Source organism: Peromyscus maniculatus, chromosome 5 (assembly GCF_049852395.1).
Source record: "Peromyscus maniculatus bairdii isolate BWxNUB_F1_BW_parent chromosome 5, HU_Pman_BW_mat_3.1, whole genome shotgun sequence".
NCBI classification, from domain to species: Eukaryota; Metazoa; Chordata; class Mammalia; order Rodentia; family Cricetidae; genus Peromyscus; species Peromyscus maniculatus.
The window spans coordinates 130,250,407-130,275,988 of record NC_134856.1 but is presented as its reverse complement, the minus strand read 5'-3'; the positions used below and the strand labels follow the sequence as shown (position 1 = coordinate 130,275,988).

General features: G+C 43.4%; 1 protein-coding gene across 3 annotated transcripts in view; it reads left to right on the top strand.

The window, feature by feature from the left end:
- The window catches only part of Fam120a (family with sequence similarity 120 member A), a 97,191-nt gene that overhangs the window by 56,930 nt on the left and 14,679 nt on the right, over positions 1 to 25,582 (top strand). The window contains exons 8-13 of one of the 3 annotated variants that reach the window (XR_013051630.1): positions 1,548 to 1,635; positions 3,666 to 3,893; positions 6,222 to 6,396; positions 17,023 to 17,272; positions 21,430 to 21,544; positions 24,070 to 24,179. Coding sequence is in view for 2 of the 3 variants with exons in the window: in XM_006992292.3 (XP_006992354.3) it covers positions 1,548 to 1,635; positions 3,666 to 3,893; positions 6,222 to 6,396; positions 17,023 to 17,272; positions 21,430 to 21,544 (856 nt within the window). In the remaining variant the exon portion in view is untranslated. Of the gene's footprint in view, positions 1 to 1,547; positions 1,636 to 3,665; positions 3,894 to 6,221; positions 6,397 to 17,022; positions 17,273 to 21,429; positions 21,545 to 24,069; positions 24,180 to 25,582 lie in introns of those variants that run through there. The other 2 variants (XM_006992292.3, XM_076573276.1) reach the window with 2 other exon arrangements.

Here is a 25,582-nt window from a genome sequence, read left to right as displayed (position 1 = left end):
GAGCATTCCAGGCAATTGTGCTTACAAGCAGATTGAGAACCTTTGCTGTTTTTTATGTCACATAAGAGATAAGTAAGGTCTGTACCTTGGCTGTATACCACTGAGTGATTGGTTCATCATGCCCTGGGCCTCCCTCTGTCACCCGTGTCCCATCTCTGCGTTCTGGGTGTCTGTGGTTTTGGTGATGTGCCCTTGACTCTCCAGAGGTGACTGTGCTCCTTTTGCCTTTTGGTCCCCACTGTGTGTTTAGCTGCAACTGAGTTTTTACACAGTGGGGGTGTGGACAGAAGAGTGCTTTCTCTGACCCTGGGAAGCAGCAGCACCGTGGAAGGAAGCCCTTTACCTTTTCATGTTGATTGTACGGTCTTTGGCTAGAAGAACCTGCCGTGTAGTGAGTGGGATCAAGGAAACTCTGGGGTGTCACCGTGTGGAACAGCACTCATGATTTAAGATGGATGGGACAGTCCTAGAATGCTTCCCTTACCACTTCTGGAAAAAACTAAAATGAAATTGATTAATAGGTAGGAGAATTAATGAGTATTTAAATCTTTCCCTTTGCTGTGTGGATCATTTAGGAAGGCAAGCCAATATCCTGAAGCGACATGTTCTGTAGTCATTACAGGTAATTTAGGCAAAAGGGCTGCCAGTGAAGGATGGGTGTTGGGACCATGTATCCAGAGTGGCCCCAGCTATCCTTACTTGGAATCACCCTGCCTACTGGCTTATTCTTGTATGCCCTACCTCTCTGTCTCAAGCATTTTGTGTCCCTGCTACCTATTTCCACCTTTGCTAGGGACCATGACTACTTACCTGCTAATATTGTGTCCCTTAAATACAAGTGAACAAATGATTTATGAAGTAATGCTTCTCCAGACCACTCAACTCGTCTGCTGCATTTCAGATTTTGAAAATACTGTTTAAACTCAGGAAAGTGTTTTCAGAGGCTGCAGACAGCTCACGAGTCACCTTGCAGTTGTCAGGTGGGGCTTGAACTGTGTCCTCCTGACTGTCCCGTCTCTTTCCAACCCTGTTTTTCCGCTTTGCCAGGCTGTTTTCCAAACAGGAATCTGTCTCTGTTCTCTGAACTTGAGTTCAGCTATCTCCTGTGCCTACACCCCACTTTTCTTCCCTTCCCATGAAGGTGGGGTGCCTTTAAGAGTGTTGTTATCTTACACTGAGAAATTATGCCAGAGAACATTGAGTCTTGTCCTGCCTGAGAGATGTGGCTGGAAGTGTGTGATGCTTGATTTCCTCTCCTGGTTTCCATCATGGTGCTTTGGAGCCCCAGTCTGGCTGTGTCTCAACACTCTTCAAGTGAGCACACCTTTGAACTGCTTTCTCATGGCTTAGTTAGTGCCTGATCACCCCTTTTCCCTTTGGAGCAGGAGGAAATAGTCCCGAAATAGAATTATGGGGGAAACATAAGGCCATTAGAGCATGGAGAGTTATTCCTATTGATGTTGACTCTGCGGACTTAGCTCGGGCCCTTCTTCTCACCGTGAGGTGATTTAGTCCATAGTAGTCACGCCCTGTTCATTTATGTTTAGCCACATCGGCGGGAACAAGATTGGCTGGGAGAAGACGGGAAGCCACGCAGAGCCACTGGCACGGGGAGACCCCGGAGACCAAGTGAAGGTACAGAACCCACACCTTCTGCTGCTTATTTTCTGACTGGGCATGCGCACTGGTGACAGAGTTAGAGAAATCCTTTCTGCCTTGTGTCCTGGGTCACATGTTCTCCAGAGGGCTCAGGAAGGGAAGGAATTGTTGAAACTGCCTCAGTCTATTTGACTTGGGAAGCATGGCACCCAGAACACTCTTTCCTCTCCAGGACATGGTACCTGAGCCTTCTTGTGCCTCCTTTTAATGGGACTTTGTGAAGACTGATTTAGAAAGCACCTGGAATATGTTCGTTAGAAGTAGAGAAGTAGCTGGGTGTGGTGGTGCTTGTCTTTAATTCCAGCACTAGAGGGGCAGAGGTAGGTGGATCTGTGAGTTCAGGCCAGCCAGGGTTATACAGTGAGGCACTGTCTCAACAAAAGGAGTGCCGGCCGAGGTGGCGCATGCCTTTAATCCCAGTACTCGGGAGGCAGAGCCAGGCGGATCTCTGTGAGTTCGAGGCCAGCCTGGGCTACAGAGCGAGATCCAAGACAGACACCAAAACTACGCAGAGAAACCCTGTCTTGAAAAAACGAAACAAAAACAATTAGGAGTGAACAAAATTCTGTTTTTCCCATACCTACTTTTGTTTACTAGTAGTGACCTCTGGGAATACTTTTTTGATTTGCAAGATCATGTCTGCCACCTGTGGTGCCCGAGGAAGAGCAAGACTCCTGCTTTAAGAGGGGTTGGGCAAAATCATCTGGGTACCAGAAATTCATTTAAAACCCTGAGTCTGCTAATGATGATGACTCAATTAGAAATAAGGAACAAAAATAACTTCAGGAGGAGCTGTTGTTCATGAAAGAGTCTAGCAAAATACTTTGTACTGTTTTGTATCTATTCTTATGGAAGAGGGAAAGTGTAGAAAGCCCTTAGGAATATTTCACAGGTTCTTCTAAGACCAAAATTGGCACTTGTATGTTAAAGGATAGAATTAGCACTCAATTACATAGCCTTGTAATGAAGACATTTATTACAAAACAGAAAAACATACATGTTTTTAGGGTGACATCAAATCAAGCAATAAGCTGTTCTTATTTCCAGCATTCTGACCAAGAAAGAAAGTTTATTGTGCAAATAATAATTACTCTTGGGCAGTTTTTCAGACAGTTCAGAGTATGCCAACACACCTGCCTCTGCCTCTTTTCTCTCTGGCATCCTGCCTGGCACTGGTGCCACCCTAAGCTAACCCATCGTAGTTCAGCTTTCCTGCCCTGTGCCTGTGCCTGCTGTGTGTAAGCATTTGTTAACAAAATGGGCATTTTCCACTTACCCACTTTTCAGAGTTGGCATTTATAGGTCTGAGTCATTGTTTTTGATGGGTTTAGAGAGAAGATTTGTGGTGTCCTGCATTGTTGCTGTTACTATTCTGTTTTACTTTTGCCTCTGTATAATTACATGAGGGGTTTTTATCATGACTATAGAGAAAGTTTTAGATGGAAATTTTATTCTTGAGTACCAAGCAGTGGCTTTGAATTATAGGACTGAAGTCAGACTTGGTATGAATTCAGTTTTTTGAGTTACCGATTATAGAACAGTGGTCAAATACATAGTCTTCCCAAGTGCTGGTTTCCTAATGAGTAAAACATTAGCAAAATCTTAAGGACAGCAGAAACACAGAGAGCCAGAACACATAGTGATGGTCAGAGAGTGAGGCAGCTTCAGAGAGCTGGGAGCTCCGTGCAGGAAACCCAGGGTTGGGAGAGCTGTAGCAGCTTCCTGAGAGAGTTTTCCAGTCCCCACACTAGAGAAGGCAGTGTGTGCTGTCCTCCTTGGCATGGCGTGTGTTGGTGGTGTTTTGTGCATAAGGCAGTCAGAAGAGAGAGGTGAGCGTGTTTGTTCCCTGGCCACCTTGCATTTTGGTTGGCGCTGGATCTGACCACTCCAGGCAGGAGTCATCTCTGTGCTCTCTGTGGTTTTTAGGTGCACAAGTGCCTTGTACATTTGAGATAATGAGAATGGGACATGAACTCTTTTCCCCACTTCTGCCCTTTGCTCTGTAGGCAGAAGGTTCATCCACTGCCTCTTCAGGAAGCCAGCTAGCTGAAGGCAAAGGGAGCCATATGGGCACTGTTCAGCCAATCCCATGCCTCCTGTCGATGCCCACCAGGAACCACATGGACATTACCACACCTCCTTTGCCCCCCGTCGCACCTGAGGTGCTGAGAGTGGCTGAACACAGGCACAAGAAGGGACTGATGTACCCCTACATCTTCCACGTCCTGACGAAGGTATTTTCCAGGGGCTTGGAGTAGCTTCAAGTATTTGGCAGGCACTGCGTAACTTTTTTAACTTTTGTAAACTTTTTTTTTCTTTCTAAAGTATTTCTTGTTTCTAAACATTAAACAAAAATTTGTACCTGTAAATGCAATTTAAAAGCAAGTAATGAAATCTTACTTTCCTCTTCAATTTAATACAACGTTTTTTGAAACAAGACTTTTTTACACCATATTTGTGTTGTAATGTCAGGTTAGTCATAATGTCGTAAGTGATATCGGACTTCTTTACTATTTGTCCTTAGGCAATTACTTTTCTTCTGAATAGCGTATAGTACTTAATGCATTTTGACTTTGTTCCTCTACTTCATTGACTGCAGTTTTAATGATAGGACCCACTTGCAATACAGGAATTTGTTAAAATGTACTATTTAGAAATCGTTTTATGGAGTGGCATAATTTACCTTATTAGTTAGTGTCTTACCAAATGTATAGCTCAATATAGGCATATAGTTTACATTGTTTTTTAATCTTATGTCTCAGTGTATCTCTGTGTAACTAAATTTTCTCAGTGATTTATGGTCTTCATGTTGGCACAGGTCACTTTAGTGACAAATTTGTCATAAAGAATTGGTTTATTAATATCTTATTATCAACATGTTTTCTTTATTACATGGCCCCTATTCTCCACCCACCCCCGCCCCCATTTTCTGCAATCCATTTGTGGCTTGTAAAATGGAGTCAGTAAATGCAAAAGGCTCCTTCCTATTTGATAGTTTTCATGAGGTGGACTGTTGGCCAACTCATCCAAACACAGAGAATATTTAGCTAATGCTATAACTCAACTCTTAATTCATTGACTTTTTAGTTGTCACTGCCTCCAAGTCTCGTCTTACTGTTTAATATGCGTGCATGAATAGCAGTGGTCAGATTGTGCTTGTAAGACAAACATTTTAGAGAATCACCAAAAATTACGCAAAATGCAAGTTTTGTTTTGGTATAGTTAAGAGCTCAAAATTTTAAAAGACATTTTTCAAAAGAACATGTACAGAGATGGCACTCTTTCCTCGTGAGACTGTTTGAGATGTAAGGGATACTGGAGCTACCTTCTGTGTCTGTGCTGCCAGCCTTGATGTCAGGCAGTTGAGTAGATCCATGCGAAGAGTACAGACAGTACCAATAGCTTTCTTCTGTCTTACAGATTTCAGGGGAAGACTGACAGAATGTCCAGGGTTGGGAACAGTAAACTTAACTCTCTTTTCTTAATTTAAAAATGCTACTTAAGTTTTTTCAGTATAGGGGACAGTTTAGACTACAATGCATACTATTTCTTGTGAGCTGAATAGCCATGATATGCAATTGTCAAGGCTGGGACTTTTGCAGTAACGTGAAGCTTCATAGTAATGTTGAGAACGTTTAACTACTGGATTAGTGAAGAGGAAAGTGTTGAGGATAAGGAGAAAAGCAATTTTGAAATTTGTGTGAAAGAGCAAATATACAAGGTTGTTATTAAGAGAACTTACAAATGATGTTTAATAGGCATTGAAGGTCATGTGTGTGTTTTGTTACAACTATACATAAATAAAATTCCTTGAACATTTTGCTGTATTGTGATGCCATGCAGTAGAAGTTTGGCAACAACCTAAGCTGCTGAACACTAGTCGTTTGTCTCTTGGTGGCATATTCTTGAGTCAGATGAAGGTCTTGCCATGGTGGGACCTGAGTTGGGGGTGGGATGCTTTCATTTTCTGTCCTATCAGCTGTCTGTGGCTCGACCATGGTGAGACCTGTGGTAAGCACCTGCTATTGCACTGGGGGAAGGCGGAGGGCACGTTTAAAGAAGAGCTCTCTTAGGAGATAATTTCTAACGTGTGGTCACTTTTTATGGAAAAGCTTGGTAAAATATGACTTTCATTTCAGAATACTGAATTCCTTTGATTTTGTACAGGTCATTGAAAATTACAAATTTTATTACATCTGACCATCTTGATCCATGAATAAAAGTTGTAGATTCTTCATGCTTTCTTCTGTATTTGTTGTCTGGTGTTATCTGTGTAGAATGTTTAAAAGACTTTGGCTCATCTATGTGGTTTTCTTTTGTTCTTGGTTTTTGGGTTAAAGATAAAGTAATATAGGATTAATTTTGAGTCTCTGGACATACATTTGGATCACAGACTGCCAGGGAACTCTCCTAAACATCTCACTATAGGCAAGTTGTAAAGCCACTGACCTGGAATAGAATAGCTATATCATTAATGGAGATGATGCAGTATATTGCTGTGAGTTTCTTGTAAATTCAACATGAAAAATGTGCAATATTATTCTGCTTTCTTCCATGCAAAGGGTGAAATCAAAATTGCTGTTTCTATTGAAGATGAAGCCAACAAAGACCTGCCTCCGGCCGCCCTGCTCTATAGGCCAGTTCGTCAGTATGTTTACGGAGTCCTGTTTAGTTTGGCAGAAAGCAGAAAGAAAACTGAGAGACTTGCTTTTAGAAAGAACAGACTTCCACCAGAATGTATGTACTGTAACACTCCATTGTTTGTTTCCCTCGGTACCTCGTAATCTCTTGTGCATTTTCTAAGCCGTAGACGAACCATGGCTGAGTTGCCTGAGTCCCTCCTTGTGTAGGAGGTGGGCTGTTCTCGGGGCGGTAGTCCAGGGTAGACCCTCAGAACAGGAGGAGAGGCCACACTTGGTACTGTTTTAGTAATGACGTTTATCTGGTAAAAGAATAAAACAGCAGGTTTCCATGTTAAACTTGATATTGCTCTGAAAACATCTTGGATGGCCATCACTCTCTGTAATTACCCAGTTTTATACCCAAGATGCATATGTATCTGCTCTATGCTCACGAGGCACAGATCTGTGCTCTCCAGCCCCTCAGAGTTCTGGAGAACAGATCTCATAATGGACTCACCTCAGGACTACCATGGTTTACCTGGGTACAACCACTTCAGCTCATCAACTGTAAGGGAGGGTGGACACTGGAGAGCGCTGTTAGGAACGCTGGTCAAAGTTGAGGTCCAAAGCATTGCCCTTCCTGAGGCATGGGTCATCTTTTGGGGAAAGCCGCCTTTTCTTCTTGACACTTTTCTTCCTGACACTTTTATCTGCTAATTTAAGAACACAAAAACCACTTTATGGGCCGGGCAGTGGTGGTGCACGCCTATAATCCCAGCACTCGGGAGGCAGAGGCAGGCGAATCTCTGAGTTCAAGGCCAGCCTGGTCTACAGAGGGAGTTCCAGAATGGCCAGGGCTACACAGAGAAACCCTATCTCAAAAAATAAAAATCACTATGTGCTAGGAAGTACAGAATTTATCTTTAAAACATAGAGTCTAAAATCAGCATGTTGTGAATTCATAAATTCCTGGAATAGTCTCTCGAGCAAGGACCTTTGGTTGTGGCTCTGGCTGTGGTGAGCAAATGTTCGCCTTACTAGCCTCACTAGGCGGTGACACGGATGGTCGTCGCTCCCTGACTAACTGTAATTCTGAGCACGGAGACTTTAAGCTCCATCTACAGACGCTGGCCTGAACTCACAGAGTGCCCTCCTGCCTCAGCATCCTGAGGTCTGGGATGACAGGTTATGAGCCAAAACACCTGGTTTAAATTCAATAGATTCTTAAATTTTCTTTTTGTTGTTCTTGTGCCAAAGTTAGAACCTATAAGGCTTTAAAACAAATGCCTTGTTTCCCTTTTTGTGGTTGACAGATGTGAAACCAGCCCTTCTGCTCTACCTTTCTGTGCCAAAAGGCTAAGGATTCCAGGGGCCAAAGGACTGGACTGACTTCTCAGTAGATGTTCTTTTGTTTATTTGCTTATGTTTTCAAAAACAGGGCTACTGTTTAAAGAGTTCCCAGTAACCATTATGCCATCCCACAGAACTGGTGTGCCTGACTTCTTCCGCTCAGTGCCAGGGTGTGCTGCCATGCCAGAGACACTCAGAGAGCAATCTTGACCTCTTATGTCCTGCTGCAAGTCTGCAGGCAGCAAGGACAAGTCTTTTGCAAAGCTGATGTGCAAAGTACATGAGGAATGGGGGATGTTAGGGGCCACAAAAGCCTTTTCCTTAGATGCCTGCCTGCCTCTAACCTTATTCCAAGCAGCCTTAGAAATCCCATGGAATAAGCCATCAAGGAGAGAAAAGATTGGAGTAAGGAAGTATGAAGTGACTCATGCACATATCTCAGGTGTGCAGGCTGCTGGCCTGTTTGGAAGATAAAGGAACATGGAAGAATGTACAGATTGCAGGTGACAAACTGTTCTTTGTGTCTTCTTCTCTGTAGACACAGCTGAGATGACAGACAGGCTGCCTGGATATGACTGTGGCTGCCTCTTTCCTTCCTTCTTCCTTTATCCCCCAGGAAGGATCTCTAGAGAGAAAATGTATGTGCTAGAGAGTAGAAACAAGTGTAAATATGGAGCCAGTGTCTGGATGCAGACTGGAGAGGTAGGAGGTGTCCGTCCATTCTTTGGAGCCACTGTTCCTGGAAAGGGCAGGAGGAGTGTGGATGACTTAGTGTTGGGGCTTGGTTTGGGAAAAGGAACCAAGTAACACTGTGCCAAAGAGTGGGACCGGCCAGGTGGGCTTTGGTGCGAAGGGCATCTTGTCCTCACACAACAGTGAGCCAGCCTCTTGTCAGCTGTGGCTTTGTGCTTAGATGGAAGTGTTTGAAATCAGTTCTGTCAACATGTCTTACTTCTGAGTGTGTGACTCCTAGAGAGAGGAGTGTCTAACAGGCAATCACAGAATGAATGAATGGCCGGTGGTGGTGGTGGTACATGCCTTGATTCCAGCAGAGGCAGAGGCAGGTAGGTGGCTCTCTGAGTTTGAGACCAGCCTGTTCTATGAAGAGAGTTCCAGGACAGCCAGGGTTACACAGAGAAACCTCATCTTTTAAAAAAAAAAAAAAGAAAGAAAGAAAAGAATGAGCGAATGATTGATACCAATGTATGGTTATGATTCATTGAGATGGATACACGAATTCTTTTAGTGTTTTAGGAAATTAAAATCCCCATGTGAGCATGTAATTACTGAGGTTCTTTGAAAGCTCAGTGCTGGGTCATCCCCTCCTCGTGTTTGAGCTCCTTGTTTTCAATCTTTGTATAGGAGTAAGAGGGTCATTCAAGGTTTGGGGTCAGTGCTGCTGCTATGTAGAAAGATATGTGGGGTAGCTGTGTGTAGACTTCAAAACAGATGAGGCCTTTGTATGGTAAAGAAAGGGTCCCTGCAGATGCTGTGTAGTTAGTTAATGAGACCCCTAGAATTTCAGATGTTTGGAGAAATGTATTATTACTGTGCTAACATAAATAGAAACTTTCTGAATGGAAATAGTAATGTAACTTTGATCATTAGTGTTTAATATTGAAGGACTTTAGTATTGTAAATACGAGGGAAGATTTTTATGAGCCACCAGTTTGGAATCTAGACTTCTGTGGAGAACTGATTAAATGGAATAGATTTCTTGCTTTCTGTATCAGTTAATTCACAGGGGAAGAGAGAGGAAGAGAGTAGATGGACAAGTCTTTTTTTTTTTTTAAAATTTATTTATTTTTATGTGCATTGGTGTTTTACCTACATGTATGTCTGTGTGAGGATGCCAGCTCCCCTGGAATTGGAGATACAGACAGTTGTAAGCCTTCATGTGGGTGCTAGGAATTGAACCAGGGTCCTGGAAGAGCAGCCAGTGCTCTTAACTGCTAGGCTATCACTCCAGCCTCCCTGCCCCTCCCCCCCCCCAAAAAAAAAAAAACAAAACAAAACAAAAAACTCTTACTGCATTTTTTTTTTGACAAGTCTTTATTTATTTATTTTTTTTTGTTTTTGTTTTTTCCGAGACAGGGTTTCTCTGTGTAGCTTTGCGCCTTTCCTGGAGCTCACTTGGTAGCCCAGGCTGGCCTCGAACTCACAGAGATCCGCCTGCCTCTGCCTCCCGGGTGCTGGGATTAAAGGCGTGCGCCACCAACGCCCGGCCTTGACAAGTCTTTAAAAAATATTTTTTTATAGGCCCAGTGTGGTGATGCCTATCTGTAGTCCCAGCACTCAGGGGCAGAAGTGGGAAGGAAGATTGCCTCAAGTATGCAGCCAACCTGGCCTATCTAAGTTTCAGGCCAACTCGGAGTATATAGTGAAGCCCTGTCTCTAAAAACCAAACTAAAAGAAAACACTACCACCAGAAGCATCAGTTTTTATGGCAGTAATTCCTTCCCACCAAAGAACAGTCTCATTGGATTCCCAGCCCTCAGCAGAGACACTCTTGTCTTTATCATCCCTTGAACATTTTGAGCCTGAATCCTCTTCTCTTGTTCAAAGTGTATGAGAACTTAGTGTGTGTGTGGCTGGCACAGCCTCCTAATGCTTACAGTGTGTGCTTGAAAGTGTCTCTTTTACAGCCTCTCTGTTGAGTTTTACCCAACTGAGTACTGACTACCCTGAGCATCAGACGGAGCTTTATTATCTGCAGTAGCTAATTGCTGGCTGAGTGTTCTAGTGTCAGGTAACTGCTGCTGCTTCCCAAGGCTCTGAACAAGCCAGGAAAGTAAGCGTTGTGCTGCCATGAAGCGCCTAACAACGCTACTCAGGAGCGCTTACTTGCCATGATAAAGCCATGACTGGATTTCAGTCTTATTGGCATGTCACTCTAACCTGTGGCCAATCATGAATGACCTGTAGTGTACATGATATTATTGATAAATGGAAGGAGAGCCATAAGCCACGAAAGTGTCCTATGAGGGCAGATCCTTGTAGGATGGTTCTTTCCATGTATGACCCATGTGGGTAGACTCTAGATGGTGCAAAGTACCTCAGAATACATAGGGATAAGCGCCTGTCAGTGGTCACCATGGCAATAAAAATTTGTCCAAGATGGCCTTATTAGCAGAGAGAACTATCCAAAGTGTATAAAGAAATCTTATGCCTTATTTAAAAATACTACACCCATATACCCATTTGTAAATACAGTCCTGTGATTAAGGCATGTGGACATGTTCATAATTTATTCTTAGTCTTTAAGTGTTTTGCTTAAGGTTCATTTACCTAAAATTAATTTAAACTGGAATATCAGTCACTTTAAACATTTCAGCTTTGGCTTAGAGTGTGGCTGAGTGGAAGAACACTTGTCTAGCACCTGTGAGGGAGACCTTGAGTTTAATCTCAGCACTGCGAAAGATGAAGACGAAAAGAGGAAAAAAAAAAAAAAACCACACACCAGCCTTTTCAGAGCCATTGCATTGCACTGGTAGTTTACTTCCTATTTCTTTCCATTTATGCCATTTATGCTTTCCATTTATGTAATTTTGCTTTTAAGAAATTTATCAGAAAGCAAGCCAGTGAGATGGTCACAAGTAAGGAATCTTGCTGCCAAGCCTGATGACCTAAGTTTGATTCCTGGAGCCCACATAGTGGAAGGAGAGAATTGACTCCTGAAAGTTTGTTCTCTATTACATGTTTGCAGGCAGACAGACACACACACAGACACACAGACACACAGACACACACACACACACACACACACACACACACACACACACACACACACACACACACATACTTTTTAAAATTTAAAAACAAAGGACATTCTCCAGGGAGGTCTGGGGATGTAACCCAGTAATAATAGTGTACTCATCTTGTGTAGCGATGACGTAGTTCATTCTTATAAACTTAAGGATCTTTGCTGATTGCAAGTTTTTCAGTGAAATTCTGATCCCTGTTGGTGGATCCAGGGCGGGCACCCACACTGAGAATAGGCTTAGTGCCCCTGCTGTCATAGAGGCAGGAGCCCTGTTTCTGTTGCCTAAGTAGTAGCAGGAGCTGAAAGCCACATCTCCTGTCTTAAGTTTTCCCTTTGAAAAGGTAAAGCTCTGGAGCTTCCTGGTTCACCCCTGCTGGTCAGAAAGCTTTGTGACTCTGCTGCCCTCCTGAGCCTAATTACCTCTGGCCTCTCAGTTATCCCCAGTCACTGGTATTCTCCAAGGACTGACTGATGGGAAGGGTTAAATGATTTGAGGCATGAGAGTAAAATGCAGGTTTCAGCAACAGAAAGGGGGATGAGGAGCCTTTACTACAACTGCAAAGTGCATTGTTCAGAATATAAAGCTGGATGAATGCATTCACCATGATACACTTGAGCTGTGTGTGGTAGCACATATCTGTAATCCTAGCTCAGAAGGCTGAGTCACGACGTGAGCTTCCATAGTCAATTCCTGGCTAGCCTGGACTGCACAATGAGACCTTGTCTCAAATAAAACAGAGCAAAACCACCATCCATTTTATTAAATTAGCCATTATTTCCTTGCTTGATGTTCCCTACTATCTCAGAATGATGCATAGGAACTAGGCTTATCAAAGAATGAAATGTGGAGGCAGGGACAGTGCAGTTTAGCAGTAGCCCAGGCCCAGGTTTGAGTCCCATAACTGCCGTGCAGAAAGGAAAAAAGTAGATGAGCTTATGGAGGAGGGTGCAGGGGCATTATGCACATGCCTAAATGCTGGGGTGTGTGTGTGCGGGGAAATATGAGAATATTTTGATGCATTTCAGAATTAGAGTTGCTTTTATGTCCATCTAGCTTCATTTGTGTTGTTTTTACTGAGAAAGAATCTTGCTGTGTAGCCTAAGCTGGCCTTGAACTTAATCATTTTTCTGCCTCAGCCCCAGATATGAGATTATAGGCCTGTGTGCCCCCTCACCCAGACATTCCCATGGTTTCTATGAAGCCTGTTTACAGATCACTCTTAATTTCTTTTGTCTGTACAGCTTTCCAGTACTAGCACAGACAGTTTTCTTACAGACTTCAAATTAACCAACACAAGTAGTTACTCAGGATCATCACCACCACCAGTCTGTAAGATGATTCTTTTGAATTGATTATTATTTCCTAAGTCCTTGGCTTTTTGAGTTTCTAAAATGCCAGGAGTCATGTGCCTGAGGAGACTGAAGAGGACTGAGCAGCACTCATCTCCCCATCTTTGCTAGTGTGCCTGCCTGCCTGTGAACTGTGACCTACTGAGCACCATCTCTCCAGAAATGAAATGAAAGTTTTAAGAGAAAACTCTTAGTTCATTCCCCTTTGAGGATGTGGAAGTGCTCAGAGTAGGAAACTAGAGTGTTGTGCTCCTCTCTGACTTCCACTCATTGGTGCTGGGAGTGGGCAACATCCATGAGAAGGAAAGAACAGATTTCATAGTATGCAGTTTTTCTTTCTATCCTGAGGTGAAGCTGTTTACATAGTTTCCCCTGAACAATCTCAGGGGCAGCAGCGCCTCTCCACAGTGCACATGTGCATGCACACAGGTCACAAGTTTGGAAGCTGCTCCTCTTGCTGCATCTCCCCCCCCCCCCCCACACACACACACCTTGTAGAGGTGGTGTGGCATGCTGCAGCCGCCCCTGACATGGTACTTCTGTGGCACTGGGCTGTAGAGGCAGCCACTACCAGCCAGTAGACACTGCTCTACAAAGTGGACTGTGCCTATTGCTCTTGGGCTGGGGATAGATGCCCGGAGTGTTTAGGGGTCGTATATTAGGCATAATACAAGGGCATGATTAACATCTGATGGCAAACACTGGGTTTTTATGGACAGCTTGAGTAGGGCAGTGTTGTATGGCCCCGAATTGCATTGGAGGGTGTGCTTTCTATAAAGTAAGTGTATTAGAAATTGAGCTTCCACTTCCATGAACACTTGATCTCCTAGAACTGGTTTTGCTAAGGTAAAGTATGGTTTAGGGTAGGATCAGAAAGATACGCTCTATCACCTTCTAGAAGTGGGCCCCTTCTAGAAGCAGTGGCTTTGCTGTGGTAGGAAAGATGACATTCATGTTTGTTGAGCTGACAGATCATAGTTCTTGGGTAATCTTTCTCTGTCCTGAAAGTGCAGCATGAGCGTGACTTCGGCAGTGGTCCTACCACTGATGCACACCCTATCCCCAGGCCAGACAGTGCCCCCCTCCCGTGGCAACCCAGTACCCCGCCCCCTCTTTAGTCTGTTATTTAAAATGAACTTACAGGGCTAAGGGTAGATCTAGGAGTAGTGGTGGGTGAATATGCTGAAAATACATTGTATGGAGTTTTCAAAGGAATTAATAAAATGTTATGTTAAAATTTAAATTATTGTAATCAATATAAGTATAATCATAAATTTAACATATTACAAGCTGTGATCCACAGTTTTCCCTTCATGGAGAGAGTGCTAGGTGCTTCTTATGCTACTAATTAGTGTTCTGTCGCATAGCAGGATTTCAGCCCTTTTCCTTAGCCCTGGAACCAGGCCAGGACTGAGAAGCTAAGGCACATGCACTGCTCTTGGTGCTGAAACTGTCTCTCTTGTCCCGTCCCTGCCTGCCATATGAAGTACCCACTAGCTGTGTTTAGTGATTGGCCAGCAATTGCACAGCTATTGAGTAGTGATGTACTCAGAAGGTCTCCAAATACTGAACTATTTCAAAACAGCTGAACATCTGGGAAAAACAAAACAAATCCTGAGCACTGCTGCCTTTTGTGTGTTTATTATACCTATTAGGTGTGAACCGTGCTTATCATGAGCATTGCAGGTGGATGACCAAATGCTTAGTGCTGTGTGAGAGGGCAGAAGCCTCCTCGTCCATCCCTTCTGCATCTGTGATCTTGCCTGGTACCCTCTGTACCCATGGAATCCCCAAGGTGTAGGGTCCATAATGTATCATCAGATGAGGCAAATTCCGGACACTGCTGGCCCTCAGAGCCCTAGGCAGAAAGTTGTCAGGGTCCTGATGCTGGAGGAATTGGCTCTATGGGTACTAGGCAGGCAGTGCCTAGAATGCGCACAAAACACCATCAAGTAAAACAATTGCTTGTTACTAAGACATGTACATACTGAGATCTGGTCCCCCAAATAAATGAAACAGAACGTGTGCTAAAAAAATCATTAAAGATAGACTAAAAACAGCTGAGGAAAGGGAAAGAAAGACGACAAAGAGATGAATTAGAATGCCTCTTTTAAGAAAACCCCAAAGGAGTCTAAACATAGGAAATCTGTCTTTTATGATCCACTAAAATGCATGCTGTAAGCAGAGTGTGTTTGTGGATTTTGTGTGATGTGTGTGTGTGTGTGTGTGTGTGTGTGTGTGTGTGTGTGTGTGTGTGTGTGTAGGGGGTAGGGAGAGGAGAGTGGGAGAGAGAGTGCGCATGAAGGAACAAATGAGTACTGTCACAGATGTGGGAATCTGGTCAAGCTCAGTTTGAAGGGCCCTGGCCTGCCTTTTCCTCTCAGTACTAGGTGTCCTTTGTGGTGGACACAGGAGGGAAGAGGCAGGGAGAGGAATGGGCTTCCAGAATGGCTGCGTGGTGGGCTGGGGGTGGGGGTGGTGGGGGTGGGTGGTGGGGGTGGGTGGTGGTGGTGGTGGTGGTGGTGGTGGTGGTGGTGGTGGTGGTGGTGGTGGTGGTGGTGGTGGTGGTGGTGGTGGTGGTGGTGGTTATATATGTCCTGATGCTGGCACAGCTGGAGAAGCTTTGGGAATCTGAGTTGTGCTGGAGCTCAGTGGGAACCAGGTGGGATGTGGTGATGTCTTAGATTGTGCGTCCACGGACAGGCCCTGCTTGCTGATGGCCGTTTTACTGATTTTCTTGACACCTAAAATATTCAATAAAAACAAAAGTATATATTGATATATATATATAGAGAGAGTGTTCTGAGTTGATAAACTGTCAAGTAAGCATTTTAAGTTGTCTCAGCTATCTGTCTAACACTATTCAATATTAGATATCCTTAAACGTGTTAATACTTATATTTCCATCTAAGAAATGTAAATGAAAGGAATTTGCCTCATGACAGCAGTACTTCTTGTAAAAGGGACATTTCAGTGACTGTCTGCACTTGTATTCCTGCTGGACTTGCTGGCCTGCATGCCACAGGGGCCCTGCCTGGAGCTCTCCCTGAAGGTGTGCCTGCCTGTGATGTCCCCATATGTGACCCTGCTAGCTTACATGTTGAGATATAAATGTGTTCAAGCATATTTTATTTTCCTGTTACTGATACATTGTACCTCTCAGTGCCTAACTCCTAGCAATTTTTATTATATTTGAAGAAATTGTCATATCACCCGACTATATTTAGACTCAGAGTGGAACTGGAGGTCGGCCAATTACTTGGGTGATTCTCCCACAATTTTGGAGTCTTCCGAATCTCCACAGCCCTAGGTATTTCATTAGAGAACTGAATCTAGGGTAAGGTTATTTGGTAGGCTATCCTGAGCCCCGTCCTGGTTGTCAAGCCAGGGGGAGCCTTGCATACAGGCCCTGTTCTGTCTCTGGAGTTCACTGCTTGTTCATCAGGTTGTTATCTCAGTAGAACTGAGGAATCTCAATTTGCAGATTGCAGGCTGGTTTGTCTTTGGATTGCCCCTCTTATAGCTATCCCTTGGTGCTGTCTTTGAAGACTATGGGACTATGTTATGTTTCTGTGTCTGTAAGAATTGACTCCAGCAGTGATGAAACCCTGGATGTGAGGTCATTGTCTGTTACGTGCATTTAGAACAATTTGCCTCTTTCACAATGAAGTTTTGGAGAACTTTGCACAGTCTTAAGTCCTGCTGAAGATAATTGCTGTGTTCTGCCACCACCTGGGATTCAGAAGTTGGAATGTTCCTTCTCCATGGTCGTACTGGCCACCGTGTAGTACTTACTGCCTGTTCAGATAGAAATCCTTAAGTAAAGTTGTTGCAAAATGTAAATGGCTTCTCAGATCTGACTTGTGGAAGTATTTATAGAGAAAAAGAGAATGCCTAATTCGGGTAGAGATATTGGATTACCGGAGAATCCCATAGTTTTGTGTATTCCATCCATTGTTAGCACTAAAATTCCTAATAGATTTAAAGTAGCAACAAATCTCACATCTATGGTCTATACATTCAGCAAATAGGAAATCAAGTCTTGATCTGTCTGAGAAAAAATTTATGTGTGGCCTGACTGAAGATCTAAGTGAGCTGTTAATCACAGTACAGAGGGTCAGAGAAACCCTATGCTTAGAAGCTTGCTAAAGAAAGAAGGCCTCATTCTCTGTGAGGAAGGCCAGTCCTGAGGCCTGGTGCTAGAGCAGGTTGTTTTGGTGCAGACTGGAGGGCCAGTGAGCAAGCTGCAATGAGCCTCTTTGTGTTCTTCCTCTGCAGTCTCGCCAGTGATCATTAAGGAATGGGCAGCTTACAAGGGGAAGTCTCCTCAGACCCCAGAACTAGTGGAAGCGCTGGCCTTCCGGGAGTGGACCTGCCCTAACCTGAAGAGGCTTTGGCTGGGCAAGGCGGTGGAGGACAAGAACCGCCGGATGAGGGCCTTCCTGGCCTGCATGAGGTCCGATACCCCAGCCATGCTCAACCCTGCCAATGTGCCCACTCACCTCATGGTGCTCTGCTGCGTCTTACGGTGCGTGACTGTCCATGGGACTAAGGGCTGCTACAGAGCAGGGGCACAATCACGATGTTCAGTCTTCTGGAACAATGACAAGCTTCCTGTATAGGAATTGTGCTGTCTGTTAAGATTGTCTTAGATCTGTGTTCGTATGTATAGTCTAGGGATGGAGGTCACATCAATGCAACAAATACTTACACTGTAGAGTACATTTAATAGAATGGGTATATTTGGAAAACATATAGCTTGTAAATACTATGTCATTGTGTGAAAATATGTGTGCTCGTGTAGGTGCACAACCTCTACACTGCGCGCACATGTGCGCGCGCGCACACACACACACACACACACACAGAAAATATGTGCACTTTGTGATCATGAGCAAAAGTGGATTTGGTTATTGTTCTAGTCATTTCTCTGTTGCTATGGTAAACACCTAGACTTAAAGCAGCAATTTGAGGGAGGAAGGTTTTCTGGCTTATAGTTTATAGTCATCAAGGGAAGACTGGAGGCAGGAACTGAAGCAGAGATCAGTGGAGGAGCCCAGCCTACAGGCTTGCTCAGCTGCATTTCTTAAACAGCCTAGACTCACTTCTTCAGGGATGGTACCACCCACAGTGTCCTGGGACCTACATTAATTAGCAATCAAGAACTCCATCCCTCACCCCAAACACACACATCTTCACAGGCCAATATGATGGGTGCTGTTCCTCAGTTGAGATTCTCTCTCCCAGGTTTGTGTCAAGTACAGTCAGTTTATAGTCTTTGTTCCAAGTATGAAATGATGTGTAACACATGGCTTGTCCTAGGTAGCACACTGGACCCCATGGGATATATAATCTGTGGTCACTTCTGGGCAGCACACAGCCATATTTGGTAGTTATGGATGAGGAGTGACATTCACATTTTGTCTGCCTAATGGACAACTTCATGCTTCTTGGACTGATGATAGTTTTATGTCTTGACTGTTTATTCTCTTGGCCCCATAAGGAAGAGTGGGCCATGGGCATGGTGAGGTGGAGGAACACAAGTATCTCTCTGGCCTCTGCCTCCCCATGTAGATCATCATTTATCCCTGACACCTTCGTGTACTTCGGCAGAGAACCACAGAGATGGTGTGGCGTTCTCCAGAGGCAGCTTTTGCCAGTGTTCTCAGCCTCCACCCTGGGAAAGGTCACATTGGGCATTACCATGTTGTGAATGTCATAGTAGGACAGCAGATAGGATAGATAGGGGGCATTGTTGGTACAGTCTCTAGAATCCAGGAACCAGAGATGAGGAAACAAGGAATGTGAGCAGAAGTTGATGTGTGATGTGGGGAGAAGACTGGAAGGTTTGTTGTCATGCTACACACAAACTAAATCCAAGAAGAGCTTCTTTGAAAGTGAAGAGACAAGACCTCAGACAAATAGATACTGGCTGGGCTTAAGTTAAGTGTTCATAAGTCAGTATGAAATATAAAGGAGGAGGCTGCATGTGTTGATGTACACTTGTAGTCCCAGCACTAGGAGAAGCTAGAGGAGGAGGGTGAACAGTTCAAGACCACCCTGGTCTACAAAGTAAGATCCTTAGTTCAAAAAACAAAACAGCCAACTACATATACATGAGTATTTTTCAAGGAGGAAGGGGCCAAGGTCCCATAGCAAGGCTTCAGCTATCTGGTTGTGTTTGGAGATGCTCCAGACTGTGCCAGGTGTGTTCTCAGGATGATGTCAAACCACCTTTTCCCCAATTTCCATGTAGAGGGCAGACAAGTCTTTGAAGGCGCGGGCGGGAACAGTCTAGACTGCCCCTTAGCCTCTGTGGTAGAACAGAGAAGGGGACAATGTAAACAGCTCTTTCAAGTCCATTGCTACAAACTCACCAAATATGTGTTTTGAGACAGGGGTCTCAGTATATAACTCTGGCTGGCCTATAACTTGCTATGTAGTCCTGACTGACTGGAACTCATGGACATAGATTCTCCTGCTTCTACCTTTTATACTCTGCCCAGTTAATTGCACAGAAAAGACACCAAAAATGTCTTAGATAAATTGGTAATGCAATTAGTATTTGATAACATTCTAAACGTGCAGATAAGAAACACTGAATAAATGAGATCCCCCAGAGTGAGTCGCTGTTTCTGTTATCTGTGGGCTCTGATCCTTGCTTTCTTTCATAAATATGTTTTCTTCATCTGTCTCTATCTGAGAAGAGCTATAGGTAACCAAATAGAAGGGCAAGGGCAGGAAATGCACACTTTGACCAACAGGGACATGGATTCCTCCAGCTATGCTGAGTTCTGAGTCTCCTTCCAGAAAAACAGCAAACAATTGGGAACTATGACTGCCAACTTTCTCTGATCCAGAATTTTAAAAGGAACCTAGAGACAGGGTGGAGTCTGAGAAGTTAGTGCTCACGGGTCAGAGTCTGCATCGAAGAGATGAAAGGAGTTGAGCAGGGGAGCGAGGCTGTAGGACATTGGAAATGTGTCAATGGCATTGGAGCCTGCAGGTTCAGAAAGGGACAGACACAGTACAGGGAAGTTTGTGTTATATGTATAGTGCTACAAATAAATAGAGTTATTAATAAAGGAGTAGAAGTATACAAATGATAACATGAAGAAAAGAGAGGAACATAAACCATGGTTATTTAAGGAAAAGAATATTGTATATTATAGATATGTGGATACTGATCATAGTATCTACAACAATATTTTTATCAGTCAATAGTTGGGGCTTTTGTCACATTTACTTGTTCTTTTCCATTAAGCTTATTGAACCTCAATGGGACCATTTTATATGACTTCTGGCACTTAGTTGCAAAATATGTAATATTTATCCAATTATTTATTTAAGACAGGATCTCACTATAACTGGCTGGCTTGGAACTCCTCATGTAGACCAGGCTAGCCTCAACTCACATAGGTCTACCTGCCTCTGCCTCAGTGCTGGAATTAAAGGAATGCACCACCATTTCCAGCCAAAGGATGTAAGTTTTGTCAGTGCAAATATTGATAGTTGAATTCACTTTTATTGAAGTGCAGTAAAAATATTTAGTATCCTTCACAAGGAAATTTAATTGCCCATCTACTTATGCTACATAATTGTACCATAAAGTGTATGTCTCTCTGTCTCTCAGTTTCCTCATCTTTGATACAGGAGACTTATTTCTGCTTCAGAATTGCTAGGACAATAGATAAGTTCCTGTCTGTAAAATATATTTAGCCAATGCCTGCCTCTTAGTGAGCATGTAAAATTCCACATTGCTTATCAATCTCACTAGAACCTACCCATGCCTTCTCGTAGTGTACATTCCCATGGGTGAATGCTAGCTCTGGTCCTGGTTTTGTTAACTTGGTTTTAAGCCTTGGAAAGCCTACTCAGCAGGCCAAAGTGGAAAGAGTGTTGATTTGCTATCATGACTCTCCATACTCCTTTGAGTTGTTCTCCAGCACTCACAAAGCAGTCTGTTTTCAGGAGCTGTTTGTTTGTTTGTTTTTGTTTTAAGTGGTAGCTAGTAACCTGATCTGGTGCTCCTTAAGGTTTGTTGGGTACAGGATCCGTGCTAGCGGGCTTGAGGGTTTATGACTATTACAGTCAGCCATTCCCGTCCCACACTAGAAGCTACTTGGGGTTGTATTCTGTAGTGATGCAGGCTGTTGGCTGCCTGACAGATCTATCCTATTGGAAGTTGATTCCCTACATCCATCCACACCAGGATGTTCCAAATGTGAAGGTGCTCTCAGTGCATTGAGTAACTCCTCCTCATGGACACTTCGTGCACCATTCCCATGTTCAGCTTCTGCTGGGGAGACCTCAATTCAAATGAGACAGATCTCACTCTAGCCCTGACTGGCCTGGAACTCTCTGTGTAGACCAGGCTGGCCTTGAACTCATAGAGAACCACCTGCCCCTGCCTCCTAAATACTGAGAATAAAGCGTGTGCCACCAGGTCTGGCAAAGCACCTTGTTTTTAATGACTCTACACAACACAACACAACATTCTCGAATGCTGAATGTTGATCAGGTACGCACTTTACAGCTGGCATTCGCTCATAGAAACAGAATGGTTGAAAGAGAGTACAAAGGCAGTGTCCTGGCTTGCACCGTCCAGATTTATTGCGAACCTCAGTTTTTCCAAGTCCTGGCTAACAGCTCCAGTCATTCCACTCTCATTTTATTTCTCACCAGGTATATGGTGCAGTGGCCCGGAGCTCGCATTCTGCGGCGTCAGGAGCTGGATGCCTTCCTGGCTCAGGCATTGTCCCCCAAACTCTATGAGCCGGACCAGCTGCAGGAACTCAAGGTACCAATCAGCCTTGTTTCCTTGTCCTGGGAAGTCTTGCTTTGGATTTTGGTGTAACTTTGCTAACCCTCACCAGACAGTTGTTTGGGCACCAAACTAATGATACTAATGTCCTATGTGTCAAAGCCTTCAAGGCAAAGGGGATATTCCTGTCTAGGTATGGCTGTGCCATCAGGGTTTGTAAGCAGGAAAACAGTCAATTTCCACATTTATCAGATTTTATATGTTTATCAATGGATGTTTATTCTTGTTTTTCACATCAGAAAATAAACTTCTCTTTTTTTATTTTCCCAGGGAATTCAATCTTAGGAATTTTCTAACATCTAGCCAGGATTCTTTTTCTTATTTCATTCCATTGTTCCTAGCTGCAACTTTAGTTTTCTCTAAAGCATATTCTTTGCCCTTCTAGTGTTGCGCAGTCCCTTTTAAAAGAGCCACTTGAAGAACGGTGTTAGACCATCATCCCGACCCCCCTTTTCGTGAGCCTGTAATGTCATGTTCCTTTTGATTTTGCCTTCTCGCACTCCTTTGTTCTTTGTGTTGGCAGTGTTCATTTTCTCCTAAGTTGGCCCTGGTTTGTAGTGTCATCTTTTTCACTACACCCATTAGTTGCTGTGTTCATGATTATAATTGCTTTCCTATTTCTGTATTAAATGTTAGAAAGTTCAAGACCTCGAGGGTAGCTAAACTCAGAGCTCTGCCTTTTCTTTTTAAAGTTAGGGTTTTGTTTTTCTTTGTCAACAGTTATTTAATTTTTTTATCAGATATGATTTAAAGTCAGCTAATCTCTATTGATAAAATTACCTTCACTTTTAGATCTTTTTGCTGTTCTTTATGAACGCATCTTATGGCAAAGATTTTAAACTAGCTCTGTATTTTTTATTTATTTATTTATTTATTTATTTATTTTTTTAGTATTTGACAGGTGGTTCTCAATAAATTTCAGGTTTTTCCCAAAATTATTATGTTAAATTACATATTTTGGTGCTAACTGGAATTCCCTTGAGGCTTCTGATGACTTCGAATCAAGCTAAGTACAAAAACCAAAGCTTGGCAGACTCGCCCTCCAACTGTGTTCTTTACTTTGTGGATCAAGCTTTTCTGTTTGTTGGGCAGAAATTGTTGCTGTCTTTAACCCTTTTGTTTTCGGTGTCAGGCAGTGTGGCGGACCCAGTCAGGTCCTCCCGCGTGTTCCCTGGGTGCCCCGTCACCACCGTCCTCGCCGCAGGCTGTGCTTCAGGGGGTGGAATCACTGCCCTAGAGTGTGGTGCCACCCTCTACCTCTCCTCCTGTTTCTCTTGTGTAGATTATTCCTTCAGTATTGACATCCCAGTTCTGAAAATCAGACCTCCAGGGACCAGGTATGCCCACCAAGCCTTCCTTATTCACCATCAAGTTACTTTAACCAAAGTCCATCTTCTCTCCCATATCCTTTTCATTTTCGGATCCACATGCAGGATGTACCTTTTGAAAACTTTCATTTTGGTTCTTTTGAGGCCTTAGTGCTTTCATGGTTTTCTCCTGATTCTTCATCTAAGGCGAGACATTTCTACAGATGTATCAGTGAGATACATTCCACGAACAGGGGCCTTCTGTCTGATGCATCGCAGCCTGGGTCTTCTTGTGTGGAAGTTGGTGGTCCTGTTTTCACAAGCACAGCCCACACTATTCATTGTCAAGATTACTACACATTTCCAAAGAGCTGTCAGGGAAAAATAGCATGTGATGGAGAGGAAGGCAGCTTGTTTTTGTTTTTTTTTGTTTTTGTTTTTTTGTTTTTTTAAAGATTAAGCATCCTCTCAGCTATTGCATTGAGAATTGATGGGAATGTTCTTATTTCAGGCTACCCAGAATTCCTGTGTAGAGTTCAGTGTTCCAGAATTCAGTGGTAGAAAATTAAATTTTAAAACTGCTTTTTCATTTAATCATTGAAGTTTTTGACATGTCAAAAGCAACAACGGTGCTTTTCTGTAAGACGCCTCTTCACTGTTGAAGACACAGTCACCTCTCGACTGTCGCTGTTGCTGGGCTGGGCTGTCGCCCCATTTGTGGATTGCCTAGACCTGTCACTCTTGTCCCTGTCAGCGTCCCACACATGCTTTGCCATCAGAGCAGGAAAAGAGGAAGGCAGATCCTACTTCTGCCAGTTTGGACTCTTGCTACTAGCTTTTCTGAAGAGAGGGTTAGTGGGAAGAGACACTGCACCATTAGCTGAAATGAGTTTTTAAGAATTCATCTCATCCATGCTTTCTCTGTCCACCATGTCCATGAATAATTGAGCATGTTCTGTGTGGTTCCCTGAATACCTGTGACAGTGATTGATGATCCTCATTTTCTTCCCTGTTATATTTTCTGAGCCATTCTCCTAGGTTTTGAGCATGAGTGTAATTGTTAAGGTAAAATTAGCACTGAGCCAGGGATTCAAAGTGGGTGGGTGAAGGACGAGGAGAAGGAACTTTTACCGTTGTGATATTTGTCCAGTTTCTTCTCCCTTGTTCTTGACATCCCTATAATTCTTTTAACAGTTTCACATGCCAAGTGCAGAATATAAAAGATGGAAAATGAAGAGCTTTAAAGACAGTATTAGGGGCGTGCAACATGTCTGTGATACCTGTAAGAATTGTTTTGCATATAGGTAAATATGACATAGAGTAAGAGTCTGTAGCCCGTAAGTAGAAGTCAAAGTCACCTCACTAGGATTGCTTCTGGAACTAAATGGGCAGAGAATAAATTCTGCAGCTGTATTTCTTGTGAAGCCAGAATTTTTCTGTCTGTTTCTCTAGTTGAGGAACTTTGGATAATGTTGAATATTTTATTGTCATTGGCATAGGACAATAAGTACAGATATCTGTACAGTTCAGGGTTCTAGTTAGGGTTCATTTAAGGGAACTGGAGAGGTGGCTTAGCAGTTAAGAGCACTTGCTGCTCCAACACCACATGGCAGTTTACAACTGTCTGTAACTTCAGTTCCTGGGAATTGAACGCCCTCTTCTGGCCTCTGTAGGTACTGGGCATTTATGTAGTGTATATAACACATAAATAACCATTTTTTAAAAATTAACATTTAAGGAAATAAAACACTGCAGTATGAATTTTAGAAAGCTTTAGGGCAGGCATTTTGGCACATGCTTAGGAACCAGAGACAGGAGAACCAAGAGTTTGAGGCCATCCTGGGGTATATACTAAGCTGTTACCTCTAAAACAATAAAAACATTTTGAAGGAAGTCAAATATACACAGTAATGGAAATCTTATTCACATAATTATATAGCTTTTATTTTAAGAACTTTTACCTGTTAAATTAACAATAGTTGGCATTACTAAAATTGATAATTATCTTGAAAGTATACTTTTTATTTTCATTGCTGAGAATTGAACCCAGGGTTTCATGCATGCTAAGCAAGTTCTATACCACTGAGCTACATCCTCGGACCTAACATCATTTTTTAAATCCACAGGAGCAGTCCCTCAGTGGCCAGTGTAACTCATATATGAATGAACGCACACAAGGGCTTGCTCCATTCCTCTGAACAAATTCAGAAATAAGGAATTCTAGCAGGGTGATTCTGTGGTGTATACCTCTGCTCTACTCCGTTAAACTCCACTTACTGGGATATGGCCAGGATTTTCATCACCGGGGCTTTGTATCTGGATATGACCAGTAGTAACCCATAACCTCAAGAGTTGCCTGCAGACTGCCACAGTTGTGTCCACAGACAGGCAGTATGGTATTTTCATAGAGGTAGAAACCCTTAGAGTACCACCATATCTCTGCCTAAACCTTGATCCTGATTTTCCATTCTCTGGTGTAGGGTCCAGAGCACACGGGCTGGAAGCAGTGGTCCAGATGAGGGATTCATAGTCACTGTCCCCAGGGGGGAGGGGCGGGTAGTGGTGACCTGTGTGCTGGGCTGGCTCTGCTTGTTTACAGCCCACCTTTGCTTGGCTGCTCTCCAGCAGGCCAGCTCACTCTGGTGAGGATTCTCCTTCCTTTCTGTAGCTCACAGATAGAATCTCAATAAAGCATATGCATTCATTT